This window comes from Phasianus colchicus, chromosome 7 (assembly GCF_987193195.1).
Source record: "Phasianus colchicus chromosome 7, bPhaCol1.hap1.1, whole genome shotgun sequence".
Lineage (NCBI taxonomy): Eukaryota > Metazoa > Chordata > Aves > Galliformes > Phasianidae > Phasianus > Phasianus colchicus.
Window position 1 is genome coordinate 7,753,248 of NC_143442.1, and position 13,773 is coordinate 7,767,020.

Genomic DNA, 13,773 nt, shown 5'->3' on the forward strand with positions numbered 1-13,773 from the left:
TAGGAGAGATATAATCCCATGCATAAATGGGTAGGAAATGTGATTTCAGTTATTTATAAACCCCAAAAAGTAATGTTCAACTTCTCAACCCTGCCCAACTCTGCAGTGTGGGACCTCTGAAGGCAGAAACCTCTTCCTCTGTTCTTAGGGTATAAGATTGAGTCAGTTCAATACTCTACTGTCATTTACTGCTTGTGAGGACTCTAAAAATGTAATGGGTAATACTTCTCAATTTTCATTCAAGTTATTCTGAAAGAAAGAAAGCAAAAATATTTTTAATTTTACTCCGTAAAGTTTTAGTCTGTGGAGAAATTTATTTAAAGAAATGCATGAAAAGTTATTTCTACACTGGTTCTTGAAAGTCCCTCAGTGTGTAGGGGTCATCTGCTGCTTCCTTTCTCTGCTTTCAGCCATAGCAAGCAAACTGCGTTCACTGCAGTATTCCCAGTCACTGCTGACCAGGTAGTTTTAAAAGGCACTTTAATAAATTAAGTCAATCTTTTTTCTTATTTTTTTTCCAATACTGCTTAAAAGCTTAAAAAAGGTAGAATGACCACATCCTGTTTTCATATTTCAATCACTTTGATTGATTTTAATTAATTTTTTGTGATGGAACTGGAGACACTTAGGAAATTGAGTTAACATAAATTTAAATAGCAATCTTTAAAATCTCTTCATTTGTTTTTTAAATTACCTATGCATTTCCAAATCAACAGAATTATTTGGATGCTTTTGTATATTTCTAGCTTGAAAAAAGCTTTTGATTCTGAAAAGGTTTCTGTACCTCCTGCAGCCAGTTTGTCTGAGCCTTGCAATTGGATACAAATCTTATTTACTTCTAACTCAAGTGGAAAAGATGCAGGGGGCAGTTTTGTATTAAGAAAACAAGGTTTCGTTTTCAGCTGTTCTTAGACATGCTGTCTAGTCACTTCTTTCAAGCTTCTGTCCCTCCTTTCTTCTATAACTGTGCAAGAGCAATACCTATCTCACAAGGTTAATGCAAAGGATTTATGCATTACTGCACCTTTTATCAAATGGCTCTAATATATTCAGTCAAAGCCTCCATGATAAAAGTATATTCATGGGGCTTATTTTATTGAAGCTTTCCTGCTCAGTGCCAAGATACTGATGGATTATTCCCTTCCCTGTTCAATGGGAAGAAATGTAAGTTCTGCAAATGGGGCAGAACCAGGCCTGGCACAGTTGTACCACAGGGACTCAATGAAAATAATTTAAGTATATAGCAATAGCAAATATTTTAGAGCACTGTGCACTGTTTGAGTTTCTGTTTCTCAAGGACTTGCCAGCAAACAAGTAGGATGTAGTAGTTTGGCTTTCTTAAAGTAAGCCCCTTTGTCCTTATTATCCAAGTCTATTAAGACCATCAACGAAAGTAAGATTCCTTTCTTCATTGCTATTTCTTCTTTTTAAAACTTTTTTTTTCTTGTGTTAGCTCAAGGCTATTTTAAATCTAAGTTTCTGATGTTCAAACTTAATTAGGACTGTAACTACGCTTCCAGCATAATGCAGTGCAAATCCCTTTGCTTTGTTCAGCTTATTGCCTCTGCTGACTTTGTTGAAAACTTACAACAGCAGCTAGAGAAATGTGCATGTATCTCTCAGTACATAGAAGTGAAACAAGGCATGCTGAACATTTTTGAATAACGATAAATATTTTAGAAATCTGTGCAGCTGCCTCCCCAGGAGTGCGTATCAACTGAGATAATCAAAATAAATGAAAAACATTCAATAAGAAAGGAAGATTAAAAAAATTCGGGTATACAGGCCTGGCAAAAGATGATAAGCGCTTTTGATATCTAACGTTTTTATCAGCACTGAGAAGTAAACCCAGATTTCACTAAGTTACAAGTCTTCAAAAAGAAAAATATTGTTGCCATATAATCAGGAAAAGTATTTGTTTTCCTCACACCTCTCACTGAATTTACTCTGTCTGCATCGGGCCTCAGGATGTCACCTTGGTGTGCAGCACCTCTACAACACACATAAGGTGTTCAGTTCTTCTCTATTTTCAGAGATTTCTGTCTGCTTTAGTCTGTCTGTAGTGTGAATAAGAAAGCTTACTGCTTTGAATTCAGGAAGGAAAAAGGCTTAGAGTAGATGAGAGGGAAGAGAACCTAAAATATTGAGATGAAAAATGTGATTAGATATGAAGCGAAGACTGGCTAAAACAAAAACCACAGGTCTGCGAGGGAAGAATTAAACAAAGTTTTCTTGACAATCAGGGATTTTGATGGTTATGCTTAGAGTTAGGTGGGCCAGGTGTAGAGGAGATGAGTATTAGCAAACAGGTTTTATGATTGCCTTGATCCATATTACAGTGTCTCTGATATGAGAAGAGCGTGCTGGGAGAAGAAAGCTGGGAGTGGGGTGAAAAGACATTTTGAGTGAGAACCAAGAGGGTAAGGTCATCTCTGATTAGGCCGATTGAATACTGAAACGGGATTATGTCTCTGCCATACTGCCCCTCTGTGATATAGTCTAATAAAACATGTTTTTTCTCCTACAAACTTTTGACTGTGCTACATGTGTTGGCCTATAACAGTGCTGCTACCCTGTATGTGTGTTTGTGCAGTGTGTCTGTTCTGAATTACAAAGGAATATTACTTGTAGGCAGTATTTAATTTCGGAAGGATGTGTGTTGTTACACTGTACTGCACTCCTGATAAACAAGTCATAATGTAGTGAAGTTTAAACTTATTTGTATGCAGAGTTGATGGGAGGAGAGAAAAAAGGAGTTTTTAAATGAACTTTTGCTTTCACTTCAGTGATCATGGAGTTTATGTCTGTGGTGGAAGATGGTGTTATAGTTTGATTTGTACTATTAATTACTATATCAGCTGCTTTCTAAATGATTAAATCTCATTTCCATCCCTCCTTGCAGATGTTTTCAAATGGAGCAGCTCAGGCTCTATTTTGTAGGATTTGGTTCAGGGATAATCAGACACTGGGGACTGTGAATGCTGTCTTGGTGCTGAAGCACATGGAGAGAGCCTGTTCTTATAAATGTATTTCGAACATTTCCTTTTGGCTGTCTTCAGGCTCCTGTATGCAAAGGGAAAGGCACGCAGTTCTTGAGTTCTGCTCTGGGGAACCAATTACCCGAGGTCTGGAGTTGCACTTGGATTGTTTGTTGGATCCTTGTTGGCTTTGTCGCAGAGCCTTATGTTAAGATCTTGTGTTGTTTTGGTGTACATTTTTCTCCTTGATAAAGATTTGAAACAATTTTCAAACAAACAGACAAAAAATAGATTCACAGTATGCCTGAAGTCACTATGTCCAGTTATCATTCCAGGATCTGCATGTGAAAATATTCATTTAACTAAAAGCAAAAAATAAAAGCTAAAAGCAAGTTGTGTGTGTTGAGTTGTTCAGCTGTGTTGCTACCATAGAGCACCTTATTGGCCGGGTGTCTGCAGGGAAAATTGCTGACTCCTGCGCTCAGCATCAGAGTTGGACTCAGCTTTGCTGCTGGCACTGCTCCGCGTTTTGATCTAGGAAGATATCTTTTGAATGCATAATTAAATATGTGCTGTCAAAACATAATGAGATCTCCCTCGGTATTAGATTAAAAACCTAGTTGTATGCAAATGATGACCCTTGTTTTCAAGTGGTACTGAGTTTCCAAACAGGTTCTCACCACTGTTGCATGTAGCTCAGCTGGACTCTTTTCTGTAGAGATCTCATTGTTAAATACTTGATGTTTTATAGCAAGTGACATTTTAAAGTGGTCTCACATTCCCTCTAAATTTACAGACCTTTTTTTCCGAGCTGGATTCTTTTACAAAAACGTGTATATTCTGAAGGTGTTTGTTATGGGAAAATACTGGCTTCTGTCAGAGTTTAGTATCGGTTTTTAAGTTGACTGGCAAGTACTTATGTGTGTTCACAGACATACCTCGTAGGCTAATGTTTCCCAGTTGGAACAGTTTATGCCTTACCAATGGCTGAGAAGGTGCTGAGGGAGTACAGTTACTCCAGGGGAATGGGAACAGCAGGCTGGGATTGAGCCTTTCTGCTCAGTGCCAGAAATAGATATTGGGCATTTGGGGTTATTTTCCCCATCCCGTAGTGCTGATCTTATCGTGCAGTACAAATCTTCCTGTACTTTTTTATTCCGTATATTTTCTGGTTTTTTTTTTGGAATGTTTAATCTGAAGCAGGAGTGATCTGAACATTGTGATTTTATTGTCTGTTTAGGGAATACTACATCACCATGGTGAAATGGGTAAGCAACACCAAGGCTGTGGTGAGATGGTTAAATAGACCCCAGAATATCTCCATCCTTACAGTCTGTGAAACAACAACTGGTGCTTGCAGCAGGGTAAGTCAGATTGCTTTCTAAGTTTTCTGTTCAAGTTTTCTTCCTGCATTTTGTTTTCATATTCAGAAAAAGATTTTCAGAAATCGGTTTGCAGATGCTGTAGTTGCAAGCTGAGTGTAATTAGTCAGCAGGGAGGAAATGGATGTGAGAACATTCCAAATCTGGTTAAATGATTTCATGCAATTAGCAACTTTTAGTGACATTTTCAGAATTACTCAACTTTGTTCATTCATTAGCGTCAGTGGAAACTACAGTTGCTGAACATATACTGTGGGTATAGCTAGTACAGTGGAAAGCTTGTCCCTTTAGATATTTTCATGTTGCTGATCTCTGCTCTCTCCTCCTACAGATTTTCATTTTAGATCTTTCTGGCTCTCACAGTTTACACACTCTTAAGAAAACATGTAAAATTCTGATAATTCTTACAAATTCAGCAGCAAAATTAAGTAACTTCAGAAAAAAAATAATAGAAAAGCAACAGAGATGTTTTAGTTTTGAGAGTAAACTAAGCTGAAATACATTTTTTCTGCTTGAGTGCAGCCTCTTGACATTCTTTGACCAAGGCTTTGACTTCTTAAATTCCTGAATTCTGTCTCTCCATTTTCAGTCTTGTATCTTAAATGCAACTGGCTATTTTTCCATTCTGAGTCATAGTTTTTTCCTAGAACTAAATGGAAGTATAAATATTATCTATACATGCTAATATCAGTAACAACAAAGGCTTTTGAAGTAATAATGATTATGGGTGATTAGTGTAGGTTGACTTTTGAGTCAAAAAGCTCCTATCAGTGTCTGCTACTGAAACCCATTGTATTAGAGTGCTAGGGATCATTTCTGAGCTCGTTGCTTATGTGCAGTACTTTTGAATAGTGCATGTTGCTTATGCTTATCCTGACTCGTTACCTGAGAGCTAGTCCTTGTTCTATGTGTTAGATTATGAACAAGGAAATTTGTTGGTTGGGTTGCTGCCTGGTTCCTTATTTTTTTTAAGAAAGTTAATCACTAGTCACTGTGAGCAGTCCCTTCTGAAAGGAAAGCTTTATGTGCTCCAAGGTCAGTGGACTTATATGAAGTAGGTATCCAGGGAGCTGTAAGCCAGGACATAATATGAAGAAGAGGGATGGAGTGAAATTCCACTCCAAATTAAATGAAGTGCAGAGCAGGACCTTGTAGGTGAGTGAGCAGTGCAGCGAGCACAGCTTGGCCAGGGCTCAGTTTGTAACTGTGCCTATGCTAGGATAAAGTGATGGGTGAGCAAAAGCAATTGTGTGAAAATGCAAGCTTTCCTCATGCCATTTCATTACAACTGTGAACCTTTATTTATTTATTTTAGCATTTTGCACATGTTCTGAAATTCCAGAAAGTACTGTATAGAGCCAATATTATTGCAGCCATAGAATTTCATTTTCAGGCCATGTATTTATGGATGCTTCTATAGCTAATAAATGTTCATTACTTCAGTGTGACTGTGACAATTTACAGCAGTTGACATATATTCTACTTCTCTTCCAACACTTGCATGATAACTATTTGTGGGTTTTTGTATTTGTCTGTTTTTTTAAGATGGCACAATTTGAAATATGAGCATGACCATTAAAAACCACCCTTTGCATTTATTTTTTTTCTTTTTGTTTAATGCCACATTGCAACCCATTGAAACAAGGGATTGTGATTTGAAAAGGTCTCTCACTTTGAGCATGATGCTGGCTGTTTGCCCAGTGTTGATGGAGGACCTAAAATATCCACTTGTCAGATGATGCCTACAGCTAAAAACCAAACAGAACCACATGTATAAAGCATCTTGATAGCTAATCAAAAGGGATTGAAAAAGGCATTCTTTGGTCCCCTGTGGTGTTCTACCAAAAATTCAGAATAAAGAAACTGACTTTTGAATTAAATTATCATTTATTTCAATGTAAGTGCCAAAGAAGAAATATGACAACTGTAGCACGGTAGACAAAGCCCCCATGAAATGGCTTGAGGCCATAAATGCTATTTCTTCTGTTACAGAAATATGAAATGCAGTCAGAACTTTGGGTTCCTAAACAGGTATGGTATAAATGCTGTTTCTGTCTGTATAAGTACTTTACCTTCATTTTTATTTAACTGCATGATGCTTTAAAAGCTATTGAAATCCTTTTAAACTGGCTGTGTTTTAGGATCTTTTAGGGTTTTTAGAAGTGACTGTAAACATTCAAGTAGCTGTAAACTGTAAACATTCAAGTAGCATCTTCTTTGGTAATGGAATTGCTGTCTCTTAGCATCACATAAGACATTTGGCTCCCTAAGTGACCATGTCATCGGTAGGAGACACAGCTTTCCATAGAGCAGTTCAGATGTTTGAGATACCTGTCTGGGTTTTGGAGGCAGTGTTTCCTTCAGTTTTTTATCTCTCTTCATCCAGTAAAGAAGGCACTTAGATGACCAACTGATTACCTACCTTACTCTTAAGTGGTTGAAGATAGATCAGATGAATCCTATTCCAAGCATTTCCTGTATACTCTGCTGATCCTTTTGTGTTTGTTTTTAATTTTCTCATAGAAAAGTTACTTCACCAAATTAAACCCAACTGAGCTCAAGTATTAGAAGTCATATGGGTTATAATTGGAAAGAATAAGAGTAATATTTTTAAATTCATGCCCAGAACAATATGTTGAACTAAATATGTCAGCAAATGATTTCATTTGCATAGCTTCTGAAAAGTCATCCAATCAATGGATGAAACACAATCTATTTCAGGCTTCATTTTGCAGAGTGAAAATGTGAAATCATTTGAAACGTCTGTGCTTCTATAGCAAGCAGTTATCCTTTAGTACTTCTGTGTAAAGTTAGCCATGGAGAAATGGTGTCACATCAGCCAATGAATTATGGTAAAACCATGATTGAGAATATCATTTAAACATGCATATTTTTATGTGTAATTTTATTAAAACTAATGAGTCTTAAATAAGTACTTATAAAAGCTTTTCTGCATCCAGGCCATGGGAATATTTTTTCTCCTAATCAGAAGTAGGACTTATTTCTATCATTGCATAATGATAACTACCTGCAGGAACTACAGTGTTTTAAATCTAAGGGTATTTCTCCATTTGTTTTCATGGCAACTACAGAAAACAAACTGACATGAAACCTAAAGTTTCTTTTGAAGCTTTGTTAAGTGAAAAGGAAAGCATGAGAAACTAACATAATCTCACACTTATAGAATGAAGAACCCGTTTTCTCCAGGGATGGCACTAAGTTCTTCATGACTGTCCCAGTGAAACAGGGAGGCCGAGGCGAATTTCACCACATAGCCATGTTTATTGTTCAGGTAAGTTTTAGGTATCCCATTGGTTGTCTACGACTGAGAACGTTTTTTTGAAGATAGGTGGTCATTTATCCTGTCATTTATCTGTCTGGCAAAAATGTGATGCTTTCTCTTTCTTTATTGTTGTGCTATGGTAGCATGTAGGATTTGCATATGAGAGGTATTTGCAAAGCACACTCTTTGGAATGTTTCATGCTTTCTTTGTACCTCATTAAATGCACTATAAATATGTATGTATACATTTTAAATTTTGATTCAGAATTTTTAGAATTCTAGGTGTGTACACAACAAGAAAAGGAAGCAATAGCAAAAACTTAAAATGTTGTAAAAATTAGTACCCAGTTATTACCCACTGCAACATTTTCTAGTAGCTTCCATTTCCCAGGGACATTGCTTTCCAAAGAAGAATCTGAAAGAAGATACATTTCTGCTATGACTTTGAAGGTCATCAGTAAGAAGCTGTGATCACCTAATAAAGGAAATTATGCCCTGAAACAGAACATTCCAAGGCTTCTATTTAAATCCACAGAGCATTAATGCAGGTACCTTAGCAGAGCCATATGACATAGGAGGGATTATCATGCCACCTAAACTATCAGGATAACAGACTTGGCACCAGATGACTCTGTTATCTTCCCTTATGACAGTGTTCTGGTGTGAACATTGAGTCTGAAATGTTCGCAGTATACTGCAGACAGCATAGGACAAAAGAGCCTTCATGAAATTTTAACTTGAAGAAGCGAAAAGATATTTGGTCACTGGAGTATATGTATGGAGAAAGAATCAGAGAAGAAAAAAGGAATTGGAGACTTGACAAATACTATCTTCTAAAGAATATAATAGCTCAGATGAGAACCTAGTAAAGAGGTATTAATGGAATAACCACACAGAAGTTCCCATTGGAAGAAAAAATCTGTCAGTCAGTGATATTTTGGTTCCTTTCCCACTATTGTGAAGAAGTATCTTCAAAATACAAGAAATAATAGGGATATAGATCCGAAAATTAACTTCCAGAATTCCCAAGGATGTTACTGATACAATCAAATTTGTTTTAAACCTATAGGTCTTGATGTTTTCATTACTATGGAAACTTGATCAGTGTTTAAAAAAAGTTTAAAAGGTTAAGCCATTCCTTTTCCATAAGATAATTACATATCTACATACTTTTAAATACAGCTTTTAACACCTCCACATTAATTTTAATGTCAAGATTATGGTTAAGAGCTTAGTATTCTGTCACTGTTGGACAGAATTAGAGTTCTGGCTACTGTAGAGCTCCAAAAATAAAATAAAACTTAATTTTTGCCTGCCATTGGCAAGAATAAACATGTCTAAATCATGCAACCTATGACAAATTTGTGTTTAAATATATAGCTGCTCCCAGGAAGAAACGGAAATGCGATATCTCATGTAGTAACCATTAGTCATCAATGAGCAACATTCTGAGTGGTAATGGAGCTGATACAGAGCAGTGAAGGACTGGAAATGTGTTTATATGATGTGCTTTACACACTGCATTAATCTGATTGTCCATTATTTCTAAAGCAAACATGGAGGCATAAAAATTATATTAACCATTGCACATAAAGTCTGTTGTCCCATCAGATGTTTGTCACACCTTGTGAGATCCACAGTGGCATGACAGGTGCCAGAAAGAATGTAAAGCAGCTGCCAGATGATTGTGCTTTCATCGTGTTGGAGCTCAGTTCAAGTTAGAATTTGTCATATTTCACTATACTACTCATTATAGATAGCAGCTCATGAACAGAAATCAGCCAGTGTTAAAGTATAGGCTTCAGGAAGTTTAAAGGATTTTACAGACCTAACATGAGCATACAGTGACACAGTAAATTTTAATAGCTTGCTTTAGTTTCATTTAATCGTGGGCCTATTTGTCAGTCTTCAGCAGAATAGTAACAAATGATGATTTTTTCTTGAGCTGCATTTCTTTGTACTTTAGAAATGCATGTGTCAATGATATAATCCGAGCAGGTTAGCAGAGGCATCTAATTAAGTCTTCTTGCAGGGGGTGGTTACTGTTTGAAAGGTTACTGTCTATCATAGATTATTTACAGTCTGAATGCAGAGGGCTAGATATTTTATTGTATTCAAATGCTTTTGGTAGCTTATGAAATATTTAAAAGAAACTAATCTCAAAATGGGATTGAATCATAGGTCATGCATCTAGAAATTTCTTACTTGGGGTTTTGCAACTTTAGAAAGTTTTTTTTTTCAACCACAGAAGTATTATGGAGAAATTTTAATGGATCAAGGCGAAAACTTCCTGCAGTCTTCATAAATTATGCATTATGGCCATAACCTTGAAAACCGTGTTTATTAATGCTTGGTCAGACTTTTTATTGCTGTTTCTTGTTAGATTCTGTGTATAAAAATATATCTTTCAGTAGTTGCAGTTCCCCTCCAGAAAGGAAATAGTTGCTTGTAGAAAACCACTGATTTGTATATTTTCTGGAGACATCGCTGAATAGCAGAACCTTTCTGAACAAGGGAGCCAGCTTCTTAAAAATCTGTACAGCACCTAGCACAGCATTCCAATTTCAGTCGGTGTTTGCAAGTCTTGCTGTAATGTTAGCAGACCATTTCTTCCTTGTGGATCTGTTCAAAAAGAGATCAATTCCAAGGGACGCATTTTTATCTTGCCATTACCAATTGTGTCTCATAATTGAATATGAAAATAGGATTTTTTACATCCAGGCCAATCATCATCATCTCTGAGCTGTACCACTGTAAAGGAAAAAAACAAAACAACACTAAGAGAAGTAAAATATGTACAGTGATAAGATTCTTAGCTTGAAGTATAGGACTTCTCTAGTGTGTTGGCAGGACAACTGAAAGAAAACTTCTGGTGGAAACTGAGATGATGTTAATGACTTTGAAAACTTTATATATGGGAAAGGTCACTTAAAATTCCGACCGTAATAACATGAGCCTACAATGACAAAGTAAATCTTAATGGCTTGCTTTAGATTCATTTAATCATGGGTCTATTTGTCAATCTTCAGCAAAATAGTTTTTGTGAGTTAAAGATATTACACTGAACGTTAAAGATTTGACAGCTGTAATTGGTAATGAGATGCACAAACAATCCTGCTAGGCAAAGAGAAATGTAACAAGATGAAAATTAATATTTTTCATCTCTCTCCAGGCTAAAAGTGAGCAGATAACTGTGAGACACCTGACATCGGGAAACTGGGAAGTTATCAGAATCCTGGCATATGATGAAAATACTCAAAACATGTAAGCACTACTCTCTTTATTTTTGCAAATATCTGAGCTATTAAAGTAGAATCCACTTAACTGGAAATAATGTATCTGAAAATAAGCATCAATATTTCTTTCATTTTTGAACTTAACCATAAATTCTACATCGCTGAGTGCATAAAATGCCACTGTAAGACAATTTATCTGCCAGTGTATTGCTGTGTTTTTGTGCACAGAGAAAAGGAATGTATCATGACATGAGTTGACTCATTGTGGTTTAAGAAGACACCGTACAACACAGCAGTGATAACATTTTTTTTGGCCTTTTCTTGGATTCCAGAAGAGCAAATCATAGTAAATGTTCAGTACTTGATAAAACCCAAGATACTTTAGTTTTTCAGCTCACTCAGATACTATCTGAAGTCTGAACTTTAATAATCTGATTTTAAACTCCAAAATTCCAATCAAATCATCCAACCCCCAGATTTTCACCCAGGAAATAAATCTTCTCGAAGCCCCTCTTGGCATTACAGTGGGAATAAATGCACCACATAACTGGTGATTCCTGGGAGCAGAGAAGAACTGATGCAAAACATTTAAAGGTTCCAGTTGACTTCAGTGGATCTTAGTTAGCTTTCCTATGTATCTGCACATGGCAAAATGAATCAATACATAAATAAAAATCATGTGTCAGATACTGATTTTCTTTGAAGTAAATCATATCTCAGCAAGGACTTTTTTGGCATCTGCAACATCTCTGGAGTCAGAGAAATACCTTTTCTGGCCAATACTTTTATGGATTTAAGAGCTGTAGGTGTAGAGAATGTCATGATTCTTCTCCAAGGCTCAGCACAATAAATGAGGTCAGGATGCACCCAGGTTGCAGAGAAGTGGCAGACTGCATATTTGCTGTCTCAGCTACCTGAGAGGAATTCCATACCCTCCAACCTTGCAAGCAGAAACTTTTGAGGGATGTCATCTGAAGCACACCAAGACCTTGCCTTGTTACTTTGTCAGCAGCTCTACTAATCCTTTTTCCACCCACGTAACCTTGCTATAAAAATTCCCTAAAGTCTCTAGATAGAAGAAAGAGTTGGTCAACAGCTCAAAAAGGTTTTCAGGTATCAGAACATCTATTATATTCTACGATATAATTTCATTATGACCTATTTTTTGCTCTTTGGATTTATATTGGAAGTTTCTGAAGTGAAGGAAGAACTTGTTCTGTATTTATAATGTGCAGAAAGGGATCCTAGTGGCTACTGGAGCTCCTGAACATTACAGAAATGGAGCAAAACCATTAACTATTATGCTTATCACTGTTTAACTATGAAATCATATAGCATTTATAATAAGTATTCCACATAACAGGTTTTAAGTAAGTCTTGGGAATTTCTAATTAAAAAAAATGTGCTTTACGATGTCTTGCACCAGTCAGACATTTTACCAAACTGAGTTTAACTTTGTTCATCTTTTGGATGCAGTTACTTCTTAAGCACTGAAGAGTCCCCAAGAGGAAGACAGCTGCATAGGTAAGGAGTATACGTCTGTGTTAATAGCATCTTCATCCCAAGCCATGAATGTTAAGATGACATTATGTTGCTGTATATTGTGTTATTTATATTATGTATATATTATGAACTGTAAGAAGGAAAGAATCCCAATTTTTTTAAATTAAAAAAGCCAACAGAATTTTGTGTTAAAAAATATATTTGTATTCAAAATATTTTTACAGTTATCTTTACTAGCCCTATAAGAGCATTGAAAATGCTATGCATAAAGGCAAGAATGTAATACATGTATTTGTAAAAATAATGAAAATCTTCCAAATACAGATAATGTTTGTTAGACTCCAGTCATGCAATTTAAATTGTGTGGCCAAAGAACGTCCTTCTTACACAAACCACAATGCTTAGGTCTGAAGTTAATAATCGATTTCATGTTGTCCTTCAAATGTTTTACTCCAGGGCACTGCTATTGAAATCCTAGACCTGCTTTGGGCAGGTTTTGGATTCTATCCACATTACCCAGTTTTAAGAACAGTAATGCACTCTGTTCTCTGTGAACAGTTTGCACCAGACACAAAATAAGATAGTGATAGTTTGGAAGAATAAATTCTGTCACTCTGGTGAGCTGATTCTTTGTTTATTGTATTTTATTCCAATGGAAAATGTTTCTGATTTTTTTCCCCAGTGTGTCAACAGTGGGATCATTGAATCGACAGTGCCTCTCATGTAACTTCTTGAAAGACCAATGCACATACTTCAGTGCAAAATTTAGCCCTATGAACAGGCATTTTTTACTGCACTGTGAAGGTAAATCAAATGCATAGTTTGTAATAGTACTGTGTTTGCTTCTGAATTAATGTATACCCATAAGAAGTTCATTAGGCTGGAATCTAACATGTAGCACACTAAAGGATTATTCAAAATGCTGTACAGGGCTCCTTGAAAGACACTGAGTAAAGATGTTCTGTGTAAAAGCTAAATAAGCATATGACATCTGAAAGCTGCTTCAGTCCTAGCCCTTCAGTTTTACAAAACCACACCGACTTTCAAATTCACCCTGATTTAAAATCCTTCACGACAAAGGATGGAATTTTGAAATAATGGTAATACTGTAGTTCATAACAATGAATGGAGTAATTTACTTAATTATATTATGTCTGGGGATTGATCTTGCACACCTATACCTAGTTAAAAAATGAAGACTTTTAACTTTTAATTGCTAGGTGCGTTCCAGTAACACTAAATGGCATCAGTTGTTTCAGAGTTGGTATGTACAAACAGAAAATTAGAACTAACACTCAGGAAATAACACAGATAAATAAATGAGATTGTAGAAACAGGTTCACAAGAGCATGTAATAATCAGGAATAAAATTTATATCTTGACCTATCAAC

General features: G+C 36.1%; 1 protein-coding gene across 4 annotated transcripts in view; it reads left to right on the plus strand.

The window, feature by feature from the left end:
- Positions 1–13,773, plus strand: part of DPP10 (dipeptidyl peptidase like 10) — a 357,782-nt gene that overhangs the window by 324,364 nt on the left and 19,645 nt on the right. For all 4 annotated transcript variants that reach the window (XM_090143605.1, XM_090143604.1, XM_031590710.2 and 1 more), the window contains exons 11-16: positions 4,219–4,342; positions 6,353–6,391; positions 7,545–7,652; positions 10,816–10,907; positions 12,356–12,403; positions 13,065–13,186. In XM_090143605.1, the coding sequence (XP_089999731.1) occupies positions 4,219–4,342; positions 6,353–6,391; positions 7,545–7,652; positions 10,816–10,907; positions 12,356–12,403; positions 13,065–13,186 (533 nt within the window). The remainder of the gene's footprint in view (positions 1–4,218; positions 4,343–6,352; positions 6,392–7,544; positions 7,653–10,815; positions 10,908–12,355; positions 12,404–13,064; positions 13,187–13,773) is intronic.